At 39.4% G+C, this 26875-nt stretch overlaps 2 protein-coding genes and 1 long non-coding RNA gene across 9 annotated transcripts in view; 2 read left to right on the top strand and 1 right to left on the bottom strand.

The window, feature by feature from the left end:
- Positions 1–11578, top strand: part of CDS1 (CDP-diacylglycerol synthase 1) — a 62874-nt gene extending 51296 nt beyond the window's left edge. For both annotated transcript variants that reach the window (XM_065597595.1, XM_065597594.1), the window contains 4 exons: positions 830–982; positions 5341–5460; positions 6671–6774; positions 8545–11578. In XM_065597595.1, coding sequence (XP_065453667.1) covers positions 830–982; positions 5341–5460; positions 6671–6774; positions 8545–8683 — 516 coding nt within the window. In that variant the 3' untranslated portion in view covers positions 8684–11578. The remainder of the gene's footprint in view (positions 1–829; positions 983–5340; positions 5461–6670; positions 6775–8544) is intronic.
- A 3650-nt stretch (positions 11579–15228) lies between these two features.
- On the top strand, positions 15229–23217 carry LOC135983887 (uncharacterized). The gene is made up of 2 exons (XR_010601709.1): positions 15229–15363; positions 19956–23217. It is a non-coding gene; the product is annotated as an uncharacterized LOC135983887 (long non-coding RNA).
- Positions 15974–26875, bottom strand: part of WDFY3 (WD repeat and FYVE domain containing 3) — a 289358-nt gene continuing 278456 nt past the window's right edge. For all 6 annotated transcript variants that reach the window (XM_005292053.5, XM_005292052.5, XM_042856446.2 and 3 more), the window contains 7 exons: positions 26523–26702; positions 24673–24855; positions 23874–23970; positions 21375–21704; positions 20588–20699; positions 19991–20188; positions 15974–19344 (listed from right to left, as the gene is read on the bottom strand). In XM_005292053.5, coding sequence (XP_005292110.1) covers positions 19224–19344; positions 19991–20188; positions 20588–20699; positions 21375–21704; positions 23874–23970; positions 24673–24855; positions 26523–26702 — 1221 coding nt within the window. In that variant the 3' untranslated portion in view covers positions 15974–19223. The remainder of the gene's footprint in view (positions 19345–19990; positions 20189–20587; positions 20700–21374; positions 21705–23873; positions 23971–24672; positions 24856–26522; positions 26703–26875) is intronic.

Here is a 26875-nt window from a genome sequence, read left to right as displayed (position 1 = left end):
CTGCTGCTATGGTGTATAGAAGTGGTGATCGCTTGTTATCTAGAGAATTCATTCCACCACTGATAAGTAATTGCAAAGCATATATCATTTTCTAACTACAGTAAATGGTTGCCGAAACGCTAAACTTTTTTGTACTAACCATCTCTGCCAGATTACATATTGTTTCCTATTCTTGGTAAGAGTTTGTATCCGTTATAAATGTTATAGTTCTGGTGAGAATAAATATACACTTATTTTGTAATTGAAATCTATTAATGGCCTTCTTCACACTCAGTAAAATGACAGTGATTTACATTTGTTTGATTTAAAAATGCCATCTTTCTTTATACAGTATCCATGCGTTTAGACAGCTAGCTTAAATTTATGGTATGCATGAAATAAAATAACTATAGATTGTAGTTCACGTATATAACTTATAACAGAAGCTTGTGAAAATCACAAAATCAAAACAATTGTAGATGTTGGGCTTTGTTTCTTAAAATCAAGATTTCATTTAAAGGTGAAGGGTAAGAAACAACACATAGTCATTATCAGCGTCGCCTGATGCATTGTTGGTTGTAGTAAGGAAACAATCAGCTGGCATGACCTCAGGGGATCTAAAAACAATAACAAAAGTTAGTGATATTTAGTAATGTGCTGAATGTCCATCTGAGCCGGCTTAGTGAGGCGTCACCAATTTCAGAAGGGATGTTCTATCCACTTCGGAACCATTTTGTAACAAAATACTTTTTAATTACTGTCAACCATACATCAGCCATATGAAAGCAATACTATCAAGTGTGACTTCAGCAAGAAATAAATACATCATAACTCTTGATTTGCTTTTCAGTTTGCCTACCTTTTGGCTCAGTATCAGTATTTTGTATGTCCAGTGGAATACAATAGTGAAACAAACAGATTTGTTACAGAGTGTGCACCGTCAGAGCTCTTCCAGATACAGAACTACTCTGTACCCCCATTTCTGCAGGATGTGTTGGGAAGGGTAAGGAAAAATAAAACTTCCGTTAAAATTGAATTTTTATTTGCCTACTTTTGTACATTAAATATTATTGTTAAAGGTGACCTAGTTTGTCTCAAAAGCCAGGGATTGAATGAATATGTAGAAGGAGGTAGTGTCACCCATGGGTCGGTGGAGGGTGTCACTCCAGAACGTAATTGAGGCATATTTGGTGGAGTTGTGTGGGGGATCTTGCACTCTCGCAACTCATGCTGTATCTGTCATGGAAATGGAAGACTTTGATTTTATAACCAAAATATAATGTGAGAGAGCAATCTGGTGTCATTAACAAAGTTTATTTCTGCAAGTCAGCCATTCTGTCTTGTGATGAATTGTACACAAAATTTTACTTTAAGAGTTAAGGCCTGATTCTTAGGCCCATTAGAACTTGAGTTAAAACTCCAAAAAGTTTGGCACATTTTGTTTGGGAAAGAGATTGAAAAGGAAATAGTTACGGCATTTTTCCAACATGTGCGCAACATGTGTTAGGTTGGACATCACCCTCCTGTCCAAGTCAAGCGCATACAAGATGTTTGAAATCCTTAATGCTGTGTAGAATAAGGGAAAATTACTGACTGGTAACTCTGTGTGACTTAGTGATCTCCTTCCCTCCTCACACCCATCCTACAGATTCTTTGGAGTGAGCTGTTGTACCTCCACCTATAAGGAAACAGCAGATTGTCAGTCAATCCAGTATAAAAAGCGCAGCTCCATTCCCTTTCCTTCAATCAGAAAATTCCAAAGCAACCAAACAGAAACAAAATAGAACAGTCCATCACTCCCCTCCTTCGAGGGGAAGAGGAGAAGACTATGACAAAAACAGAATTACTGGTAAGTAATTTTCTCTTGTTGTACGTCACCTCCTCTTCCCCATCCTCAAATTCCTTATGCTGAACTGGTAAAGGAAGCGCTAACAAAGCACTGAGCTTACGTATACGTTGTCTTCTCAACCCTTACCTGTCAAATGGAGCATTTTAAACAGAGAGCAGGTTCAGTGTATGCTACAAGATAGAATGAGTGAAGAATAGCCAAGTCTCTGCCTTTAATACACATTTCTGCCAGGAAAGCTGCAGTTCTTTTTGTGGAATATCCTTTTATTGGTAGCAAAAATCCCCCACCTTGATGTTCTCTTCTTCAGTATAGTCCTTGGAACATAAACCATACTCTTCATGGCATCTGGTTTTCGTGATGTAAATTACACTTCGGTAATCTTTTGTCCTGGCATTGTAAAAATTTGAAAGTTCCTTAACATCTAATAAATTAAAACACCGTGGAAACAAGATGGGAAGAATCTAACTCAGAGGTGGGCAAACTACGGGCCACATCGGCCTGTGGGACCCTCCTACCCGGCCCCTGAGCTCCTGGCCTGGGAGGCTAGCTCCTGTCTCGTCCCCTGCTGTTCCCCCTCCCGGCGCAATGCTCTGGGCGGTGTGGCTGGCTCCAGCTGGGCGGCGCAGCTGCCTGTCCTGGTGCTCTGGGCGGCGCGGCTGTAACGCCGCCAGCCACCGGTGCTCCAGGCAGCGCGGTAAGAGAGTTGGATAGAGGGCAGAGGAGTTCGGGGGGTACTCAGGGGGCGGGGTTGGGGCGGTCAGAGGGCGGGGAACAGGGCAGTTGAATGGGGGAGAGGTTCCGGGGGGCAGTCAGGAAGGAGAGGCGGGGTTGGATTTGGTGGCCGGGGAGCAGTCAGGAAGGGGGGGGGGGTTGGATGGGGTGGCCGGGGGGGTCAGTCAGGGGCGGGGGGTTCAGGGGCTGTCAGGGGGCAAGAAGCAGGGGGGTCGGATAGGGGACCGGGCTACGCCACGCCCCGCCTGGCTGTTTGGGGAGGCACAGACTCCACTAACCGGCCCTCCATACAATTTCGGAAATCAGATGTGGCCCTCAGGTCAAAAAGTTTGCCCACCCCTGATCTAACTATAAACCACAGATTGTTTCAGATGAGAGTATTAACTTTTGGATGAATGTCCAATCATCTTCCAAAAATGGAAGACAGAGGAATTATAGCTAAAGCTGCCACAGTAGTTCTCATATTACTTAAACCATGATTATGGCTTTTAAAAAACAAAATTTAAGGGGATAAAAGGACTCATTCCAATAAACTCAAAGTGGGGGAATATATCATTGCTTTGAGGCCTAAAATAAATTTCCTTGAAGGACTACTTAATGAATTGCAAACCTTCATAAAATAAAAGCTTGGCCCTTAAGAGCAATATAAGGGTGAAATCTAACCTTAGTATGCAAGCCGAGGCCCCTGACTAGAGAGATGGCTAAGGGAATTTTTCAATTTCTTGAGAATTCCCTAGAGGAGGATGCCTAGCTTCTGCATAGTGCCACCCATGGGAATAATCTGGCATGTGTCACAGAAGCAGTTTGTTCAACAGTCCACCTCAAGAGAACCCCACTTATTTATGTTACTCTGTCTAAAGAGTTGTAGAATTGGCCCAGATTCATAAAGGGGAATCTGCCCTCTATGAAGGGATGTGGTCTTAGATGTACCCTTGCTGCCAGATTCTGTACATTCATGGAAGGAAGCCAGAATGGTTTCTGCCCGGTTCATTTGACATTTCAGTAAAGAAAGAGGGAATGTAACCCAATCCTGCAGTGGTCCAATAGGAAACTATACGTTTGCATTGACAAGAGGCTATAGCTCCAAACACGGTACTAAGTCAGTTTTGTCAAAGCTCTTGCAAGTCAGTTGATGGCGAGGGCTTTAATGTCTCACATGTCCTGTTGAACACAGTCATAAAGGCATAAACTCCATTTATCTGGTTTTAAAATTTTGTGCCCAGTTGTCCTTCCCTGCAGGCATCATGCTGCCCACTGCCAAAGCAAGAGGGGTTTTGCTCAGAAACCAAACTGGATGATCTCTCACCACTGTTGGTGTTTTCCTGATTATTAATATTCAACACAAACCCAATCACAGTTGTTAATTGCATACTTCTGCAACAGAATGGACTTCTAAAAGAGTCAAAATCTAAAGAACTTCCTGTCATTCAATCAGGTTGACGTTTTAGATATTGTTTTGTCCTGACCAAAAACCTCTGCGTTGAAGCAGTCTCCTGTGAGCCCCCAAACTAGGAGACTGGTGGCTGTGATACAAAATGGGAATATGCAATTTAGGAATGCTAGGTCATAATCCGTATAGACACAGATTAGGAGGTCAGGAATTCTCTGGTATTTAAATAGGTCATCGTGAGCTCTCTTCTCTGAAGGACTTGGTGCCATGACTGTGTGATCATAGAGGACTGCAGGAGAGAGGCACATTTAGGATATTAAGTTGCTACAGAATATCCCATCAGTCTCTTAATCTTGAGGTAAGAATGGAAGTCTGTAGACTAGGAATCTCTGCTGATAATAGAACAACTTTCCTGTCTGACGTATCTAACAGACCAGAAGCTCAATTAAAAAAAGTGCGCATGAAATCGGTCAACGAAATGAGTATAATATAACAAGTTTAAGTGCAAACTATAAGAGGGAAGAATACATTTCCTTTCTCTATAGAATTCATGGTTGGTGAGAGTGGAAATCTCACCAGGTAGGAGACTTCTTGCAGTAGCTACTTTGTAATTTTCTAGAGCTATCAAAAGGCATAAAGTACGTGGCTGCTTCTGGGACCTGGAGGTTAAGGAGGTAATCTTTCCCCTCCTGCAGTGTTGAAATGCTGGAATGATTGTTGCATGAGTCCGCCATACTGTCACCAGCAAAGCATTTGAGAGGCATAAATATGATAGTGAGTTACCTGGAAGGGAGACACTGGGTTACTAGAGGGCTTTCAAACACTGGCAAGAGTTATTCTTTCCAGAAGTTTGAAGGCTAGTAGGCAAGATCTTTTTTTCCTTTCCAGTAAGAGGAAGAGACATTAGGAAAGAAGGAAACTGGAAAGAGCTGAGATTGAGAAGGTATTGGAGCTGCATCTTATATACTAGGATGATTAACCATAGATTTCTTTCTTTCTGATACATGGAGATACAAATCAGTTTAAAGAATCTGTAGAATTGGGTAGGGAAGGGGAAGTGTTATATTTGACAAATCCCTTGTTACATCTAAGATAAATATTAAAATACTAAAGTAATACTGAGCAGGGAATTCTTTTCACATTAGATAAAATATGTATTGGTGTGTTCTATAACATGTCTATTTCCCCCTGTGCAATGAAGGCAAGTACCTTTTATAATAGAAAAGTTGGAAATTTTCTGTGAATCATGTTGGCTTTGCAACAAAATGTATTTTCTCTGTTAGTAAAATAATGTTAAGGTCTTTATGTTGAATGTTATATTGTTTGGCCTTGAGTATCTGGAATAATTGTAAATTAATGTATACTATTGCTAATAGTTGTCTTCTTGCAGGAAACAGTGAATATGTACCCATTCCAGATGCACAGCATTGCTTTGTCAACATTTGCATCTTTAATTGGGCCATTTGGAGGCTTTTTTGCTAGTGGATTCAAAAGAGCTTTCAAAATCAAGGTGTGTACAGATTTTTGTAGATTTTTAAAAAACCTATGAAGACTTTGATGGAGCCACTTCCTAGAATTTTAATTAGATGACTTCAGAGTATAATGATCTAGACACACTTGTTTTCTACTAAACCAGCATGTTGTGATAACAAGCTACCATTAGCCTCTGAAACAATATTCTTCTTAATCAGAGATATGTTGCAAAGTATGCATTGGCAAATAATGTTCTTAAACTTCATATGTTTTCAAGATGCACTATGATTTCCATGCTGGCAAATCTTAGCACTTTCTGGATTCATTGTGCACGCATTTTGGTATCTGTTTACCTTTTGCGAGTTACCTCATTATATTTGTTTATATAATGAGGTAAGAAATTGTGTTATACATAAATATTTATATGGATGGTAATATACATGAATACGTGCTGACAATTTGCTAGAATGTATCATTGATTATATCTCCAATAAAGTTTGCATGTCATTTTGAGCACTGCTTCCATTTCAGATTTTCTTTTGTAAAATTAAAAATAGTGTTTGAATACAATGCTTATACAGAGAATGATTGCTTATACCACATGAATTTATAAAGACACAACATTCTTTTTAATTAAGGACATTTGGAAATCAATGAAACATATGGGGGATTTGCAAAGCTGAAGTAAAATAAACAGTAATATGGACTCTTGGATCACAGGATGCCTTTTCCATTTTAACATTCAGGGAGCATCTTGTGGAAAGATGTTTTTATGCGAAATAAATGCTTCAGCAGCTGCCACTCTGGTAGAAAAAGGAGATAAAAGTATTCAACTGTGGGAGGTATTAGAACCTATACAGACAAGATGCTAGAAGATGATACTTAAAGATTAGAAGGCTTGGCACAAAATAGGACGATGTGTAGAGGTAGATGGTCCTGGTCTAGCAGTTCAGTGCCTAATTTGTTCCCAGTTCTTCCACAGACCTCTTGTGTGAACTTGGCAAGTCACTTCACTTCTTTGTTCCCCTCCTCTTCTTCCTGCCCTTTGTCTGTCTTGCCTGTTTGGATGGTAAATCCTTTAGGACAGAGACTGTCACTATGTGTTGGTAGAGTGTTGGTAACATGTCGGTTCAGTTGGTACAGCACGATGGGGCCTATATCTCAATTAGGCACTGTTGTAATACAAACAATAGATGAGTGAGGTATTGTACGTGAATATTTATACTACTGCATTTTTTTCCTTAAAGGATTTTGCAGACACTATTCCTGGCCATGGCGGAATAATGGATCGCTTTGATTGTCAGTACTTGATGGCTACTTTTGTTCATGTGTATATCACCAGTTTCATAAGGTATTTTTTTGCATATATAAATATATATAGTCAATATAGAGATCTAGCAAACTTTCTTCCATTACTGTTCTGCTGGTACAGTGAAGGTTAGCGTTAAACATGATTTATGCCGTTACATTTGATCAGAGGGATCTCTTGAATATTGGAGCCATTGTTAAATCTCATGAAACTTCTAAAGGTCTTGCAACAGGCTGTGTTATCCTCCTCTTTTACTACTAGTTAACGAAAAAGTAAGAGTATGTACCCAACTGAATATAAAGAAAATGAATCTGAAATAACCCCTAAACATTCTGATTTTTATTTGTGGTAATTGGAGCAGTGGCAGTTCTGCCGTCATTCCCTTTATAGTTTCTGTGGCTTGGGGAGAATCTGTAGGCTTCAGGTAAATAGAAGAAACTATCAAACTTCATTTTCAGTTATCTGACTTCTAACTTCCTGGTTCAGATTTTTTTTTTTTAAATATTGTCCTAATTAACATCTCACTTATTGGAAACATTGCCAAATTATCTCTCAGCCACAGCAACTTTGAAGGGGATGCTTTTAGAATAACAACTGTATTACAGGGCAGCTTCTTTCACTGTAGTTCTTAAGATGGTTGGGGATAGACTTTCAAATTTAGGGGTGTGTAGTTGTATGCATCTCACTTATGCTCACAATATCCAGTATGCATGTGTATGTTGGGTATTTGTTCATAAGTTAAGAATACGCAAATGTGTGGACTTAACTATAGGTGGCTGATACATGTCTGTCACCCTTTGTCATAAATACATTTAAAATATTTTAAATTACACTTGAAATTTCCTGAAAATAGAGTTATGGATTGATTCTTTCCAATTCTAGAAGGTAGTATACAGCTTATTCAACAACAGGTACAGAGCAGAAAATGGCTTTGTCAAAATGGTCTGCAGAAAGTGACCCCTCACTAGCAAGAACTTAATCTCAGTGGCAAGTAATGAGAAAGGAGGCTTCAGGTTTTGTTACAAAGGATCAGGCATTACACCATGAAAAATGCTGTTTTCTGCCTATTTTTAACTGCTGAGAATTATGCTTGTGAAAAAGGAACATCTTGTAATCATGTCAACAATCAGCAAGCATAGTCGAGTATACTTGTGATTTGTTTCTTGGTCACTGAAACATGATCTAACTATGTTTAGAAAAAAGTCACAAGAGACATGCCCTACCAAACACCTATCGGAGGGCCATAATCAGAAATGTCTGTTTTCCTATAATTGATGTACAAAACACCATTCGAGGTTTTTGTAACATGTTTAGGCTGAGACTTGCAGCAGAAAGGTTCTCTCTGCCCTTGGATTTCTTGTTTCAAGATCCTTTCCCAGTGGTCAAAAGACATGCAACAGGCATCACTCGGACACTCATCTTACATCACTTGGCTCATTCTTCGGCATGTAGCTTGTTAGCATGAATATCCTGGAAGGTACATAGGGTGAGAAAGTCAAAGCAAGCAATTTTGGAATCGGTCACATTCTCACCATGACCAGCAGCAGCCTTTATGCATATTACATTTGTGGCTTACCCAGTTAAGACATCTTATTACATTTTATACAACAGATACAGTCGGAGAAAGCAGGTTTCAATTACGCTCACCAGATAACACACATGTTCTGGAGAGATCATTACACTAGAAAAACCTCTCAAAAAGCAGACACTGCATTTATACCGTAGGGAGAAAAACAAAAGATGTCACTTTTGTATGGTAGGTTTAGAGCTTTTATTCAATTAATTTTTTTTCCCCTTAAATTTCATTGGCAGGGGTCCAAATCCCAGCAAATTACTGCAACAACTGTTGGTACTTCAGCCGGAACAGCAATTAAATGTATACCAAACCTTGAAATCTCATCTAATTGAAAAAGGGATCCTTCAGCCATCACTGAGGGGAAAGTTGGATTGAATGGCGGACTTAAAAAACAAAACAAACAAACAAAAACAACCCGCCAGAAAAGCACTGAAAAAAACAAGCTACAACTTTGCATAGTAATCGTGGTTGAACAAGAAGTAGATAGTAGTTTTGAAGACATGAATGTTTCCTGAAACTACTGTGAATATTTAATAAGACATAAAATTTAAGTTTGCTTGTAAAATAACTGTTTATTTAACATGTGTTTTAGTTTCTGAAGTTGATGGTGTGAGCACTCCTTCGGTATCCAGCCTGACAGGTTAAATAGTTTTTAAAATAACTATTCATTTTCAGCAGTTTTATATCACAATAACTAAACTGAGGAAATGTTAAGACTGTACTGGCACTGTGCAACTTTTAATGTAGCTTATCAGTACAGTTGTTGCTTTTAATGCAAGTTTTATAGTACTATATATCTTAGCAATAATTCTGTCATACTTAGTCTCAAATGGTTATTGAAGAATAACCAAACTGCAGTAAAGTGGTGATGTTTTATGTACTGTGCAATTGATTACATCACTTGCCAGAAAATAGTTTGCCTTGAGAGTTGCTCAGAAAGTTGAGGCTGGAATTTAGAATAGAATATATCAGGGTTACTGCTGGATTTGTACCATTACTGTTTTACTGAAAATGGCTAAGGTTAGCCAAGTTTCTAGTTAATGGCTTTGAAAAAAATTCTCTAATGAAGTCAGTGGATCCTTGCAAGATTAAAGGCACCTTTACTGTTGAGGTGCCTGGGCAGTAGTCTCCTCTTTTGGAAGAATCCTTCTGGATTACAAAAACAAATTAATGTATCCAGAACTAGAGTGGAGATTAACGAACAGATAGAGTTCTCCAGTCCAGCAAATGGACATCAACAATCCTAGATTCACATCCCAATGATCGGTCACTGTCTGAAGTGAGCTCATTCTAGCCTTATTTCTTGTGCCTCGAATTTTTTTCATCTGTAAAATGGGGATATTTCCCTCCTTTATAAAGCACTTCGAGATCCTTGGATGAAAAGTGCACTATAAGTGCTTACTTATTAATATTTTTATTATTATTATTCCCCTGAAAGCAGTCACTGTTGTCTGACTGACCAAATGCACAAAGTTCCAGGTGGAGATGGTGAATGGTTCTTCTGCCATCTGTTATCAACAGTTGAGTAACTCTAGCTTCTCAAGTAAGTTTGGGTAACAATGTAAGGATTCAGTTGAGAAATATATACTTTATAGATAGCTGCTCTTTCAGTAGTCTTAATTAAGTATGTGTGAAAACAGTTGACACTGTAAAATGGTTAATATTGGGTATTTTCATTTTACATAATATCCTTTTTATCATGTAGTAAAATCTTAGTAGAAATAAAAATACTTTTTTTGGGGAACAAATGGAAACTATTTTCTTCCCATAATGTATGAAAGCACACGAATGCCAGAAAGTTTCTTTTGGCATATTAGAGACTCTAACTTGATGAAATTTAATTTCCCCAATCCTAATGTAAATAAGCTTCTGCACTCTGAGTGCACTCTGACTATATTATTTTTGTGATGGGTTAAAGATGAAAATCTTAAAATTGCTTGGTGCTACTTGAAAAAAGAATAGAGAAAGCAAATAGAGATGTTAACAAGCCTTGTAGAATTCAAAGTTTTTGTTTACATTAGAATAGAATCTGAGACCACTGTATATTCTGTTTCAGGATTATATACTAATTGCATTTAGGCCAGGGTAATCTGTATATAATCTGTACATAGTAAAATAGTCTTATATACTGTTATAAAAGAGAGATGTTCGTTCTAATTCCAAAATAAAGTTTCCATTCAGTGGTAATGTCAACACTAAATAGCTGAGGGAACAAATTAGTATTACATTTTTATATTCTATTGTAAAAGTACAGTACTTCTGTCAAAAAAAAATCTTCTAGAGCAAGAAATCAGCTTTAAAATCACAATGCTAACAAATTGTCTTCCAGTAGTGATTAGCTGTGCTTCCCGACTCCCAATTTTTTGTTTTTGTTTTTTAATAATAATAAATAATAATAATTATACTGAAACTAAGCACATGTAGGACTCTTTAACTTGAAAACAAAACGCAACGCAACCTGAAGGTTAAAACATAGCCCAGCCAAAATTATGAGCTATGGAAAGATGCTAGTAAGCAGTTCTAAAAAATATTGAAAGGAAGTAGCGTTTGTTGAAGCAGGAAAGGGTGACAAAAATCATCCATAAACATTGAAATAAGGCTTTAGTTAGGTAACGGTATCTTGGTAGATTCTTCCAATAAGAAACACAGCCTTACTAGAGTTGGGTATAAATTTATCCTATAGATACGAGATTATAATATTTAATTTTAACATAAATAAAATGTTTGAACTCTTTTTAGTGTAATTTTTATAGGATATATATCAAGTAAGTAGAATATATTGTAGCATTGAATACAGTGAGTCACTTGAAGTTGATGAATCTTTACAGTGAAAATAAAAAGGACAAAGTTACAACCAAATAATTTTCAGAAGCATTAATGGTTAACCACTTAATCTACTGTTGTAGATTTGTTATTGTTTACTCTGATAGGCCCTGATGTAAGTCTTTGCAGGATTAGGTCCTTAATTTTTAACTTGTGAAATGCCATAAATATTTCCTCTCGCTGTTCAATGTGCCCCCTCTGCCCACCCTCACGTTTCTTATGTATTAGTTCTATTAATATAGGCATACAGCTTGAATTGGAAAGTCTAAATTTTACACCAGTGATTTCTCTTCACTTTGCAGTTCTGTTGTAATTATCTTGTTCAGAAAAACAAATATAGAAATGTATATACTGTAAATGGTATTATCATATTATGTATGTTTTAATTGTTTCAATCTCTTATTAAAGCTAGGATTGGGAAAATAAAGCTGGGACAGAAATCTTCTATGATCTGACTTTTGTCATTTTTTCCTCTATAGCAAACACATTTTGGCAGACAATCTCTTAAAAATGCACCTTTCTATTGTTAAAAGTAGGGCTGTCAATTAATCTTAATGCCTGCGATTAACTGAAAACAAACAAAATTAACATGTTAATTGCATATCTCTGGGTGGGGGAGGGAGGCATCAGCTGTGGAGGGACCTGACAGTGTCCGGTCAGGCGTAGTAACCCTAGCTGCCATCAGAGGGCGGGAAGTGAAGAGCAAAGGAAAGAGGAAGTGGCTCCTATCCCAGTTCCAGCAGAGAGGTAGGGATCCTGACCCTGCCGGGCTTCATTCCCCCACCTGGCCCCTCACTCTGGGGACTGACCACCCCCATGACGTGTCCGATTGTACTGTTAAGAAAAAGTGGTGTAAGAATGTAATATGCAGTGTAACTTCTACACTTGTTTTTGAAAATAAGATGTTTCTGATATATTCTTGCAGATGATAAATGGTCCTATAATGCTATTGCAGCCCTTCATGGCTGGTGAAAACGATAGACAATGGACTTATTTGCACTGCAGTTACTTGACTCCTTGCAGTAAAAAGTTTCCCTTTTGGACTCTACTGCACTTGGAGGAGATTTCTGTTGGCAACATGGCCCACTTGATGAGAACATCCTTTGTGCTCTGCTTCCAGTGTTCCTGATTCTTCCCACTTCTAACAATCTCTACACTCAGAATTGGCACTGCCAGCTGGGCACAAAGTCTCTCTGAACTGCTCAGCTATAAGGCAAAAACAAGTGTGGCCCAAACAAATGCCAAGTGCTGCTCCTATGCACTGGGAGGGAGGAATATGCTCCTGGCTGAACGTTGCAGTGCAAAGCCCATATCTCCCTTTTCTCCTAGCCTATGTAGAGAGAATAGGAACAATTGTATGCAGTTGTTGTAGCCATGTTGGTCCCAGGATGAGAGGCACAAGATGGGTGAGGTAATCTCTTTTATTGGACCAACTTCTGTTGGTGAGAGAGACAAGCTTTCAAGCTACACAGAGTTCTCCCTCAGGTCTGGGAAAGGTACTCAGAGTCCTCTGGAGTGTGTTTTACCTCAGCCAGCCTGTTGCTCTGTAGCCCATCTAAGCCAGTCGGGCTGGCATGGCAACTGCATTCTTTGAAGGCTGCATTCTTTCAGTGAGTCACAAAATCGGTCTTGTCAGGAGTTCAAATTAAGCAGCTCTTTCTGTTCTGATGGTCATCACACGGGAAAAACAGCTTCTTAGGCTTCTGTAATGGGATGAACTAACGTATGTATCTGTCTAACTTGTGTTCAGGCCAATTAACCTGGTCCCTTGAATTTTTATTATTATTATTATTATTTTTTTGGTGGTGGGGGAGGGCATTCTTACAGTGGCAACTACTTCCTGGCCAGTGAGGATGGAAGCATCTGCTGAAGCGGTTAAGGCTGGGCTGCCATGTGGTCTTCCTCACATACACTCAAGCACTACCAGCTGAACAGTCTATCTATCTTCACAGGACATCTCTTGCTTGCAGGGCACTACAGGATGCATATTAAGGTAAGCCTTCATCTATGGCATTATTTGCTGCAACTGCCAGTTCTTCCTACTGTTTTTTCACACTATAGGAGAAAAGGGATGTATATGACAAGTGCAGAATAACTTACCAGTAATTCTTTGTTATAGTCTTCCTTCCTACACCACTGTCTTGGCCTCCCTCTGCTTTGGAAATATTCACCTGGAAAGGGAAGGGAATGACTGGGCCTTATATAGGGAGAGTATTCTCAAATTCTTTGCCTCCTTGCTTTCAAAAAAGGGAATCCAGGATGCCAGTTGTCCTTATTGTCTTCTGGTGGAATGGGAGAAGACAGAAGGAACTACCACGGAGTCATTTTTCAGTGTATGGAGGAGTGATGATTTAGGCTGTAACTTATTACAGACACTGTTTACTTTTTTTCTTTTAAAAATACTCTAAGTGGATTTCTGTAGCAATGTAGTAAGCTGAAGTGATTCAAAATTGTGTTTGGTCAGTCACTCGTTGTAGTTTATGAAATTGGGTATGTAACTAACTTCTCTTGGTTGAGTAACAAGGAATGTGTTTCCCTAAATAGTGTTATCTCTAAATGCTCTTGAGCCAACTGTTTGACTCACTACTGAACACAGGGAAGTTGTGTGCATTCTTAGTGATTGACAAGAGGAGTTACTTTCAAAAATACTAGTTGAGTAACAAGTTGTCCTGCTGTCAATAGCATATTTTGTGTGCGTTTCTTAGGTGAAATAGGGTGATATTTACCAGTTGATTGAATTAGGATTAAACAAAACCTTGTGATGGACAAATCTTTTGTCCAGCTTTTACTAAGATTTAGTTTTCGCAAAAGATGGGGGTGAGGTTATTTTCAGAACCCATCTCCTCTATGTAAAATTGATATTAAATAGTCTCAAGCATCTGTTTAATCTCCCTTCTATATCAAATGCGTCCTCCTTTCTGAGTGTTAACTTCGTTGCAATTTCAGATGAGACCCATGGATGCTGCATTGCTAAGCTTATGTGTTAAGTGTATAGCTAGCAAACCAGTGCATTGTTTTTTCATTTTTATAGATGTTAACACACCACAAACATCAATTAAAAAAAGTTCCAATAGCTGGTGAAGCTTGACTGATTTCGACTGGATTCTAAAAACCTTCATAGAAGGGGAGCAATCTCAAGTTAAGACAAGATAAAAGGAATGTTTTAAAGGCGCACCAACTTAAAAGGTAGTCAGTTCAAGGTAAAAGAATTTTAGATTATAAAACCATGAGTGCTCAAGGATGGATGTTAATCAAATTTTCTTTAACTGCAGTTTTCTGACCCACTTAAAAAGGGCAACTGACTATAGAAAAAGTTGGGTGAGGTAATACATTTTATTGGACCAACTTCTGTTGGTGAGAGAAATAAGCTTACACAGAGCTCTTTGTCACGTCTGGGAATAGAGTCAAGTTTACATTGTCTTGGCCCCTTGACACTGGAAAGATGACTCGGCTGTGGAGTTTGAGTGACAGAAGGAGGTAGTGATCAAATAAATTCAACCTGGCCAGACCAGAAGATTTTCATGTAAGTGAATGACTACTTGGAAGTATGTGGGAGTACATCCAATTTTGTACAAGTGTAATGTAAAAACAGAATCCCTGGCAAAGCTATTAAAAGTTGCTTATGTCACTAATTGACTGCATGTTACTTACAACATTCACAAAGGGCAAAGGAAGCTCCTCTGGCTGAAGGCCAGTCTGTTGTCTCCTGATGGCACTTAGTGGAGAAGGGAGTGTGTAACAACCTCATGGATGGAAATTTGCAAAGCTGCCATCATCGTCATAAAACACTGGCCCAGAAATGAGCAAGCAGATAGAATGGGGATACTTTAACTTCCTACAAACATTTTTTTATTCATAAATCTCTCTACATCTGTTCAGTGGCTGCTGCTTTCCAGAGGTCCAGAATTGTGGGAGATGCTGGGCTGCAGAACGGAACATTTCTACTGGTAACTGCCTTTCTGCTAGCAGCATCTCCCACAGTTCTACCCATCCTAGGTAGCTCATGAGTCAAAGATCAGATAATGAAGTGGGATTGTTACCATCTGTCTTGGTCTAATGTACAGAATTATCTCTATTTGTTGTTCATGATATGCAAGTTTTACAGCTTTGGAATAACTTGTCTGGTGGCAAGCAGGAGCAGAAGGGATATGGCCAAAACACTGATACAGTTCCAAAGCTGCAGCTCAAGGAGAACAGCGAGAAGTGCAGAACTGGGGGAGATACCATTACCAGTAAGAAATTTTCTATTCCTCTCCTCAAGATCAATCATTCACTGTACAGTTCTGGCATCAGTGCATGTGTTGGAGTCAGCCAGCTATTTGGCACACTTAATCCTGCAAGCAAGTTTTAAGGGATAGCATGTGACTAATTAAGGAAAAAAAAAACTTGTTTGTAAAAACAATATCAAGGTTGCTGAAACATGGGCTCACTCTCCAGCAAACTGTTACTGATATAATTGTTGGGGGGAGGGGGGAAATTTCCAAAGTTGTCTTAGAATTTCAGCAATCTCTCACAAGCTAAGGTTGAATGTTGCTTGGGGAAGGGAGGTTAAATTCAAATTTGATATTCCTTAAGGAACCAAGCATAGTCATTCCCTTCTCAGTTTTTCCTACATTAGGGTGAGATACTATTGTTCCCATCATGGCCAATCCTCTAGGTTTCAAGGCTTAAGATGACACTTAGAATAGAAAACCCTTGTATTTTGTTTTACAACATTTATGAATTACCGTACTCACATTTGGAAAAAAATTCAAATAGGACTGGTACTCCTAATATGTGGTCAGTTCAACTGCAACCATTGCTTCCTTATTCAAATTCTTTCAAGATAAATGCAAAACAGCCTTTTGGTGGTAAATAGCAGGTATTTATTTGAAATGAAAAAAATACTTAAGTACCTGAACTATTGCATTTAATCATGTATTGTAATTGTGTTACTCTACCTTTTTGCATTGGAAACAAATATACAATGAACATTCAGATATCACAGATTGCACACTAGATAGTAATTCTTCAGGCCTTTTACATAACCACCAAAAAAACCCAGATATTGGATTCTGCAATATAGTACAAAATTCCACACTCCAGTCTTAGCCAGTTATCTTCAATTTACTCCTGTTGCTGTACAAATAAGTTGCCATTTACTAGGGCTTACAAGTTAATAACAGGACAAAAAATATACATTGCACTGACACAAAAAGTCAGCTGTGTTAATAGTCATGCAACAAGTAACCAAACTTGCTGAAATTAAAAATACTTTCTAAAAACAGTTTTAACTGCATAAATATTTTGTACACAGTTCATTTACTGAAACAAAAGGAGTCTTTAAATGATACAAAGCAAAAATAATTTTCTACCAATTTTATACATAAGAAAGTGCAAAATAACTTATCTAAAGTGTTTTGCTATTGAATGTGGGCTGGAGGCAGCCAAACTCATCTTCATAAGCATGACATTACAGTTGCACACTACATACAAGTGTTCGAGTACATGAATTAATAAGTATATTACAAAGAACAAGGCCCGAGAAGACAGGTGAGGTACTCGCAGAGAATATAGACTGCTAATGTTAGTGTACTTACGTGTTTTTGCTCCAACAAACTTTTATAGGGAAAACAAAGTAGGTATGTGCATTAGAAGCTAAAAAGAAAAGACTATCCCCAATTGAACAAAACAGTTACCCACAGCACCAGCTGCCAGAGGAAATATGAGGAGATGGTGTTTGTTTTGGAAGAGTTTGCTATACAGTGCAGGACAGGAATTAAGCCTGCAGCGTGGGTTTTATTGGTTTACTAAACGTAAATTAAGATTAATACTACAGGATGCGGGGTGGGGTAGGAGGGTAGCTTTTTAGTGCAGTGCCAACTGTAAAAAGTAGAACAACTAGAGATGCTTTGTACTAGTGTTGAACACAGTTAATGGTTTCAGTGAAAGTCCTACAGTCTTAACCCAGCACAAGTTCTAGAGGCAGCTTTTATTTTAGTGGCATTTAATATTTAGTTTACTTCAATCACCCCTTCTATGAGAAAAGCTCTGTGTTTCCAAGGGTTTGTGTTAGCTGTAAAAATTAATTTGGAACTAAGATAGTGAGGTCTCAGCCCATACAAAAACAAGTTGGAAACAAGGGGAAAAGATTTCAGTAGACTCAGGTGCATTTAAGGGTTTTAAAGCAGACAATGTACAGGTTATTAACCCATAATCTGGATTATAGCATCATAGAAGTATTAATACAGAAATGTAGGCTCTCTGTACCAAAAGCATTTTTTTTTTCTTAAAGATAAATTTGTCAAGCTGGCCATGCAAGGCAGCTACTGGCTCAACTGATCTAACTAAACCTGCATTTACTCACTCAATAGTGTGGAAGAGCTCTAAAAAAAACCTTTTTGTTCTCTTGGGGGACCTAGTATACATACCAAATCTAATTGTTACAGTCCATCACATACTTAAACATGTATCAAAATACCTATTTAACTTTCAGTGCATAAATGTGTTCCAGGGTAAATAGTAAAACAACACAAATCAACAAAAGCCAGGTGCTTCAGTTAACACGTGACTATCTTTTGGGAAATCTCATACCATCACAGAGGTTCTAATATTTTCAATGGTGCTATTTAAGGTTTGTGTTTGATTTAGCTATATATATTCTAGGCCAGATTATGCTGTCACTCCCACATAAATTAAGGTAATTCCATTGTTCCAATTACATCGCTCATGGCATATCCACTGATGCAAGTTTGGCCCGTTTCTTGTTGACTTGGGTCATATTCTCACCATTTAAAAGTATTCTCTGTTTGTGAATATACCTAAGTTTTATCACCCATTTACAAAATATACACATACATTTAAAAAAACAAACAAACCCAAAGTATGACTGTGGGCCTGTCTTCTGCAACTGTTCTACTCACTGTGGATGCCAGTGTCTGTCCCACATGGGGTGCAAAATAAATTACTGATTAAAAATACTGTAATTAAATTCATATTAAAACTTAATGGAAAACTATCAATCACTGTCTTGTCACTGAATGGTGAAGACTTAAAAGCAGTTCTGATATTAATATTATCCAGTTATTGAGCAAGGATTATGTTCAGTAGAACAAAGGTGCCAAAGAAAGAGACTAAATTTTATGCAAGAGAAGTTAATTTTGAGTTACATGCAAGCCAATTTCTATTTAAGAAGGTAAAAGCTGGTTCTTGCATTGCATGATTCAGCTGCTTAACTATAATAAGTACTGAACAAAACAGCAGCTGCAATGTATGTATAAAAGAGACCTTATTAAATATGAACAATGAGGTGGTAAATAGATAGGTATAAAATGCAACTACAGAGTGTATAACTTAGTTCCTCGTTATTTTACAATTAGAATAAAATATTGCAAGTCCTATTCCCCCAAAAAGTTTTCCTTTAAAAAAAAAATCCATGTCATTTCTACGAATAGCCTTGTTTAAATTAGGATATTGTGGGCAACTGAAAGAACAAACATGCACAGACTGAATTTTAAACAAAAATACAAATAATGCCATTTGAGTTTTTTTTAAACATTCATATTTAAGTTGATAGATGAATAAAGATGCCACACAAAGTATAGTGGTTAGGCTGAAGGCCCATGTAACAGGCAGTTAAGTTCATATTTAGATAAAAAGGCCATTATACCTATTTACATTATACACAGTTGCTTGTGAAGAAGGCAGATTTACAACTATCTTCTAAAAAGCCTCTCCCAACCCCCAAATAAGGATGTCTACCTCCACAAGAACAGATGGTTAGTAAATGAGGATTTTTCTCTTGATAGCCATGTTAATAGGGAGATTTGGGTACTGAAAGTTTTACTGTATTTGTGACTACCAAGCCTGTCTTTCTGGTGCTTGCTGCCCATTTGAATATTTATTTGTTAGCTGTATAATTTCAATCAACATAAATGAAATCAATGATCCCTTTTTCTTTCAGTACTTAACACAGTACAAAGATAAGTGTAAACGGACAATATTCTAATCCCTTCGAAATTCACTTCACGATTCTGTAATTAATTCAGTGAGTTACTGTGGGGCTGAATTGGGATCCTGCAGAGCTTGGTCTTTAGTTTGTGTCAAAGCCTCATTAATTTCTAGGCCCCTCCTCAAAACCCCTCTCATGTTGTAGGTTGTAGTAACAGGTCTGACAGACTCTCACTGGTGATGAGATTTTCAAACGCTTGATTTCAGATTGAAATCGACTGCACCTGAAAGAGGAAAATAAAATTGTAATAGTGTTCTTCCCCTAACCACACCCTCTTATTTATAGTCCTAAAATATCTTACAGTTAGTCACAGCAGGGACCAAAGACAAGCTGGGGGGCGGGAGGAGGAGAGGAAACTAGCTTAAAAAATATAGCACAATTGCATTGGGAATAGAACACCTGGACCTTTGGTTGTGCAGTGACTGTACAAAACAACTACAAGAATAGTTTTAATAAGGACTAGTCCAAACAGTTTTTGTATAGATATAAGCTGTGTCCATTTCCAAGGGTTGCATCAATTTGTGACTGTTTTAGAAATGTATTGTTAATCATATTCCAATGCATGGCTTCAGTGCTCCATATATGGAGTTAATATAGTAATTCTAGTTGAAGAAAATACAGCTTGTTTGCTTTTCCATAAAACAAGTGGGATTTAAAGTTGCTAGTTCAATTTTTAGTCAAGCTGCTGCTGCATTAATAATTTTAAAAAGACGGATGGGCCCTGTTTTTTCTAACTATTTCCATTAAAATTGTGACACTGGTAGTGTTTTCATAATTTTTTTTTTTTTTTAATTAAGAAACCTACATTTTCACTTTTTAACACTCTCCTGCTAGGGTGCTTTGTACAAGGAAAACGAATGACTGCTTACTTCTGACAGAAGAGTTGTCCGCAGTTTCTGCAATGGTGACGTCTTTCCGTGAGAGAAAATCGAACTGAACAGCCGGAACAGCTGTCTCCTCCCTCATCTTTCACCCAATGGTCAGCTGCAGACCGGCCAGGTTGGTCACTCACAGACCAGCTGAACACTCTTCCTCGACCATCGCCTACTAGAATCCTGCTATGATCCCTGCAAGAACAGGAATGGACATTCCAGCCACAACATACCAGGTTTGTTCACCGTTACAATCTCATCACCTGTGTGCTGTACATGTCAATGACTTGTTCATACCAAATATTAAACTGAGACCAAGAGAGATGGCAAACACAAATTAGCCTGGTCTTACTGGGGAATACAATTATGAGAGAGCATAACTACAAGCTGTATTAGTTATAATGAATCCGGTTTTCAGTGATGTGCTTTTTATTCCAGTACTGTAATAAACCAGTTCTAAATGGTGCTCTTCTGTCAGGTTTCACTGTATCTTAAAGAGTAACAGAATGTAGCCTCCCTCCCTCCCCCAATCCACCCACCCAAACTCATCCATTTTGAAAAACCATCTTAAGCAACAGTGTTTGGGTTACTCACTTTGAGATGCCTAGTGCTGTGATCTCTGCTGGATGTGCATTGTCTTTGCGATCAAATGCTGTGTGCATCGTTAGTTTGCTTCTAAATACTAACTGACGCTCCCATCTGTATCCTAGAAGTGGGCAGGAAAAAAACAGCTAAAGTCCTCTCGCTATTGCTTTGTCATCACACACCAGATTGTATCCTATCCCCATGAGAGTATGTGGGAAGGGAGAAGGAACAATCTTCCTGGAGTGGCCCTCCGGGCAGCATGTCTCCAATACAGGTCCATTCCTGACTGATGATACTTTGTCAACATCTTAATCTGTTTCACTGCACATAAGAAAGGAGAGGACTTATCCTATTATGAAGCTCTACACCAGTGTTTCCCAAAGGGAGAGGAGGAGATGCAAAGGTCTAGCCAAAGAAAGGACACTGACACAGAGGAGGTATGAATTAAAATACCCAGGTAGGCTTTTAGCACCACAGGGCAGGGCTGCAGAGCCATGACTGATTTCACTTTTTCTGTAAGATGGACTCAAGTCTTCAAAAATTTGGGAAACACTGCTTTGCATGAAGAGCTGAAATAACATGCACCTTAATGTACTACAAGTGACACCCCCTTTACTGTCAATTTTTGAGTTATGACTAACTAACCAGAAAAGAAAATTCAGGGCTTCTGTCTGCAAAACTTTTATGCTTTAACTCAGAGTGCCTAATGCAGCAGGAACAGAAGCATACAGCCTTAAGACACATTGTTTACAACACAGAGTTAAATAAGGGAGAATGTGATTCTCATTTCATGTACCTGGTTTAAGTTTGCTGTAGTGCCGTACTTCTACATGGTTTGGGTTTGGGTGATTAACCTGAGCATGGGGATGCACTTTAGTTTGCCCCTCAGAATAGTTCACAAAGATAAAGCCATCTTTCTCATCCAAGCTGAGCTGGTCTGACCAACGTCTTGAGTCATCGGAGCCACTGTCTGCTGACCATGCCGCTGTCGCCCTGGATGATGATGGTACAGGCCTGTGGCTGGTGCTGTTTGGTTGACTCTGGCTCTCCCGTGGTTTAGTGTCCTGACTGATACACTGATCATCTGCTTCAGAGTCACTGCTGTCCTCATCCTGGGCTTCCTGCCCTATTTTATATGGCACAAGAGAATAGAAAAAGTTAGCACAACAGAAGTATTTCTCTCTCATTCTTTTATAAAGTTGCATTGCTGCAACATCTACAGAAGAACCTAGTGGGTGTAACTGGAGTCATTCCTGTAATCACAGACAGGTATATCATCAAAGCAGTGCAGGGTTCTAGCTATATGTGACCCATATATATCCGCAGCATGGGGCAGGGGTCGCTTTCTGGAGGATTCTCAGTGATTTGAAGTCTTTAAATCATGATTTGGGGACTTCAACAGCTGAGTCAAGGGAGAGAATTCTTCCAGGAGTGGGTGGGTCAGCTTTTGTGGCCCGCATCATGTGGGAGGTCAGACTAGATGATCATAATGGTCCCTTCTGCCCTTAGAGTCTATATCAGTGGCTATCACACAGCTAATCTGTGTCCCACTGAATATTCACCCCATAAAACTACAAGATTACCTACACTCTGCTAATTGCCTGGAAATACCACTTCTCGAGAGATACTGGATCGGATTTTCAAAAATGCTTAATTGACTTCCAAGGGTATTTGTGCTCCTAAATCACTGAAGTGATTTTGAAAATTCCACTCATCTCTTTCACTGGATTTCTACCCCAAGATCTAAAACTTAGTTACACTCTTCCAACTCTAATTCAGCCAAACTGAGGCTGCAGGGTTGCAAGCTGTGTCAGGGAAGACATTGCTCTTTCACAGTATCATCCTCCTCCTCCTTTGACTCTTGTGTGTGATAGGAATTTATTTTCCCATCCTATCATTGTAGCATAGAAGCAGCAAGCACTTACCGGAACTTGCACCACCCAAACCCTGAATTTTACAGTTCTAAATCCTGTATTTAAAAAATTCATTATTTTACATGTACATACCACAATGCTTGATGGAAAAAGAAACAGGAGCGATAATTTTAGTAGTTTACAGCTGGCGTGATACAGAACTACCGAGATTAGTTCACCTTTAATAGTCATTCTAAAGTTTTAAAATCAGTATTAAAAAAAACCCCATGTCTAAGATCCCAGCCGCCTACTCTTATTTCAATGGGTTATGTTTGTAGCATTTTTTAATAATCACAGTGACTGCTAGGCACTGCTGTATAATTAGGGTGAGGGGTTAATGGAAAATGCATGTGGATATGATAAAGTCCTGGCAGGTGAAAAGTTCAGTTTAATAAACAACCCTGACAATGACTTTAAATTCAGATTTATTCAAATGTCCCTTAGAGTACCTACAGTTAGAGACTTTAGTTACTTTTACGCAGGGGGTACTTACATTTGATCTCACAAGACATCTTAAGTGAACATTTATTTTGAATATGAAGATGAAAAGATAGCCATCAAGAAAATGGCCATAGTTAGTGTGCACTGAATTATTTGTGAAGACAAGAATAGTATCTGCTCCCAGTAGTGTAACTCTGCTTTCTTAAAAAAAAAAAGTATGCTCTATGAATAGGTTTTGGCTCAGGTATCTTATGTTCCTGTTTATAGGGAAGGAAATGATTAACTGTTTGTTACTGTTTTTTTTTTTTTAATACATCCACCGTTAACAGTGGAAACTGCACAAAGGGATCAGATAATATGAGCTGGATTTTTTATATTAACCCAGGATGGCCACATGTGGCTCTCCAAAGGTTAACATGCGGCTCCTTGTATAGGCACCGACTCTGGGGCTGGAGCTACAGGCGCCAACTTTCCAATGTGCCGGGGGGTGCTCACTGCTCAACCCCTGGCTCTGCCCCCACTCCACCCCTTCCTGCCCCCTCCCCAGAGCCTGCTGTGCCCTTGCTCCTCCCCCTCCCCCCCAGAGCGTCCTGCATGCCACAAAACAGCTGATCGGGCGGTGCAGGGAGGGATAGGGTGGCTGCTGATGGGGGGCTGCTGACCTATTACTGTGGCTCTTTGGCAACGTACATTGGTAATTTATGGCTCCTTCTCAGGCTCAGGTTGGCCACCCCTGTATTATCCCATGTATAAAACAGGAGTAACCATTGAAGTCAACGGAATTACACAGGTGTGAAAGGAGAATTAAGTCCTCTCTCTATTAGTAGACACAAAATGTGTGCTGTATCATGGTCTAAAATGTGTATCACCATTCCTGCATTTTACAGCCATAGTATTTTACCGAAGTACTGAGACAATGAAACAAAACAAAAGCAAAACACCTATTTGTGCTTCTGGACAATCCTCTTGTATTTCCAGGATCTCCACAGGCTCCGGAGCTGGTGTTTCAGGTACTTGCAAAAATTCCATCCGCCAGAACTTTGGTGTGGGAGGGGGAGACAGAGGAAGAGACGCATAAGATAAAACATTTATAGCTTTATAGGTTGCCTATAAAATACTTTATGAACTAAGTCACAGTATAAGAGCAGAATATCCACATTGCCCATCACCATTTACACTATAAATCCACTTCTTAGGGTGTAGGTACCACAGTGGGTTCCCACCTTTGGAAATCAAACCTGGCTCACAAATGAATGAATTCTGCAGCATCAGCCCAGTTTTCATGAAAAAGTCACCACCTATGGCAATTTGACATGAGCAAGTCTCTGCTTAGGGATTGCAACAGAACAGGAGAGTTGCAAGTGGAGATACAGAGCTGTCTACTAGCTCTCTCCTTCTGCAAGAAAAACTGGCCCACTGAAGTCTTGCAAAAAAAAAAAAAAAAAATTAGGGAATGAGCTCCTTAGTCTTCAGGCAAAAAAGTAGTTCAGCAGTAACCAAAACAGACTGGAAAGGGGTTAAAATTTAAAAACACAGACACTGATAGCTGTCAATTATCATGTCACCACACACGCATCAAAAAGCAGAAGGAAAAAAAACAGCGTGCTACAGACTGTCAGTCCAGAAAGGGCTGTCTCTCTCTGCAGTTTACATCTATACTTTCTCTGCAACTTCGATGTTATTTTAAATCCCTGGACGACCCCTAGGGCGAGTACTTAAGCAGAGACTCCTGCTACTTACTCGGACCACTCCGTCTGAATGTCCTGTCACTATGACGTTTTGTGTATCCCACTCGTTCATCTCAGACACGCAGCAGCATAGGATTTGCTGGCTCCGCCCAGTGAAAGTGTTCACGCTCACAACAGGGTTTCCATTAATACTCCACACGTGGATGTAAGTGCCAGCACATGACACAATATCACCCTGACAAAGGGAACAAAACCCAAATCCTTTAAATTTCAATCGGGATCTTGGGCATTTACAAAGATACTTCATTTGAGCAGAAACATAGGATAAGATGTTTTTTTAATGGGTGCTTAAAGTTAGACTCCTAATCCATATTTAGACATTTGAAGAGGTATCCTGATTTTCTGAAGTGTTGAGCACCTAGCAGGCCTCTGATTTAGGTACTTAAATACAGGCTTCGGGAGCCTAACTTTAGGCATCCATTTTTGAAAACCTATGTCAGAGAAATACAAACCTCACGGAGACCTATGATATGTAGGTAATGTAGTAAGTTGATTTGATCTCGATCCCAACATCTTCCATGGGACTGGAAGGACTATTCACAACAGTACAGGTTCAGTACCTCGTCCAGTCTAGGTTTACATGTCCCAACCTATGGGGCTTCCTTTTCTGGCTTGCAGCTTTATACTACATTAACCCTCACTTGTTATCTTGCTTAAAAAGGAGTTCAGGCTTGTTTTCACTCTAAGTTACCTTCTGTTACCCTAGCACTAAACTCCAACTAAAGATGTGTGTGTGGGGACAGGAGTCAGGTTAGGAGCAACACTCGAGTTATACCCCAAGCTAGCACTGCAGTGAAGATAGGCCCTTAGTATCTCAGGGTTGATGCTTATAGCAGAGCAATCTTCACTACTCCATCATGCAGAGGGATAGGTCATAGTAGTTGCTATTTCAATACTATAGGATTTTATTAGGGTTACCATATTTTAATTTTTAAAAAGGAGGACACTCCATGGGGCCCCTTCCCCGCCGCAACTCTGCCCCTTCCCCTGAACGCTCCGCCCCCTGCTCCTCCCCCTCCCCTGCTTCCCACGAATCAAATGTTCGCGGGAAGCCTGAAACAGGGAGGCAGCAGGTAAGCTGGGCTGGGGTGCGGCGCGGCGCAGTCCGGCCCACTGGCCGAGCGGCTCCTTCCGGTGGCCAGCCGGCCAGCCCAGGCCAAGAGGCTCTGGCCCTGGCGTCTCCCGCCCGGCTCGGCTCGGGTCCTGGGGCGCCGGCCCCTGGCCAAGTGCCCGCGCCCCCGGCCGAGCACCGCCATGCCTGCTCTCCCTATTTTCCCGGACATGTCCGGCTTTTGGGGATTTCCCCCCGGACGGGGATTTGAGGCCCAAAAAGCCGGACATGTCCGGGAAAATCCGGACGTATGGTAACTCTAGATTTTATGATATGTTGCCCTTTCTTTATGATTGAATAGACTCCCTTCACTGCACGAGTATTCCTCTTTTGGACTACACTGCTCAACAAGCATTTCACATTTTCACTACGGTCCAAATTTCATTAGGTGGTTTGGAAGCAGCCAGTTACATGGCTTTTGGGAGTAAGTTGTACAAATATCCCCAAAGCCGCTGAAGAGTTTTATGCTTTCCTTTTGTTTGAAAAATATATGGTTCTGCTTAAAATATGTAATAGTATAAAAAGGACTTACATTAACAATGCTGTAGATATGTACATGCTTTGGAACTCGTGTGCACATATTCAAATAAAATCAATTAAAAAAGAAATTGGATTGACCTGCATGAAAAAGCCTTTTGTTATCTTGTCAGAAAAACAGTTTAGGAAAGTCTTAGTTATAATACAAATGTTTAAGTTTCTGAACATACATCATGCAGTGTATTGGTTCTTACCGTTAATTCATTTATACAAAGTGCTGAAACTGGAGCCCTGTGACCTCGGAGCTGTGTTAGAAATGATAATTTGTTCAAATCCCATATGATGCAGGTACGGTCACGTGATCCACTCACAATTATGTGATAAGCTAGTGATGCTGTTGAGCATGTGACAGTATCAGTATGACCAAGCAATGCCTAAGAACAAAACCAAACAAAAATCACTGACAATTTAAAAATCAAGATTGGATGTATTTCTAAAAGATCTGCTCTAGGGATTATTTTGGGGAATTTCTATGGCCTGTGTTAAACAGGAGGTCAGACTAGATGATCACCATGGTCCCTTCCGGCTTTGGAATCTATGAGGCGCA

This window comes from Chrysemys picta, chromosome 5, assembly GCF_011386835.1.
Source record: "Chrysemys picta bellii isolate R12L10 chromosome 5, ASM1138683v2, whole genome shotgun sequence".
NCBI classification, from domain to species: Eukaryota; Metazoa; Chordata; order Testudines; family Emydidae; genus Chrysemys; species Chrysemys picta.
Note: the sequence above shows the minus strand (reverse complement) of the source record. Positions and strands in the feature narration are given on the sequence as shown.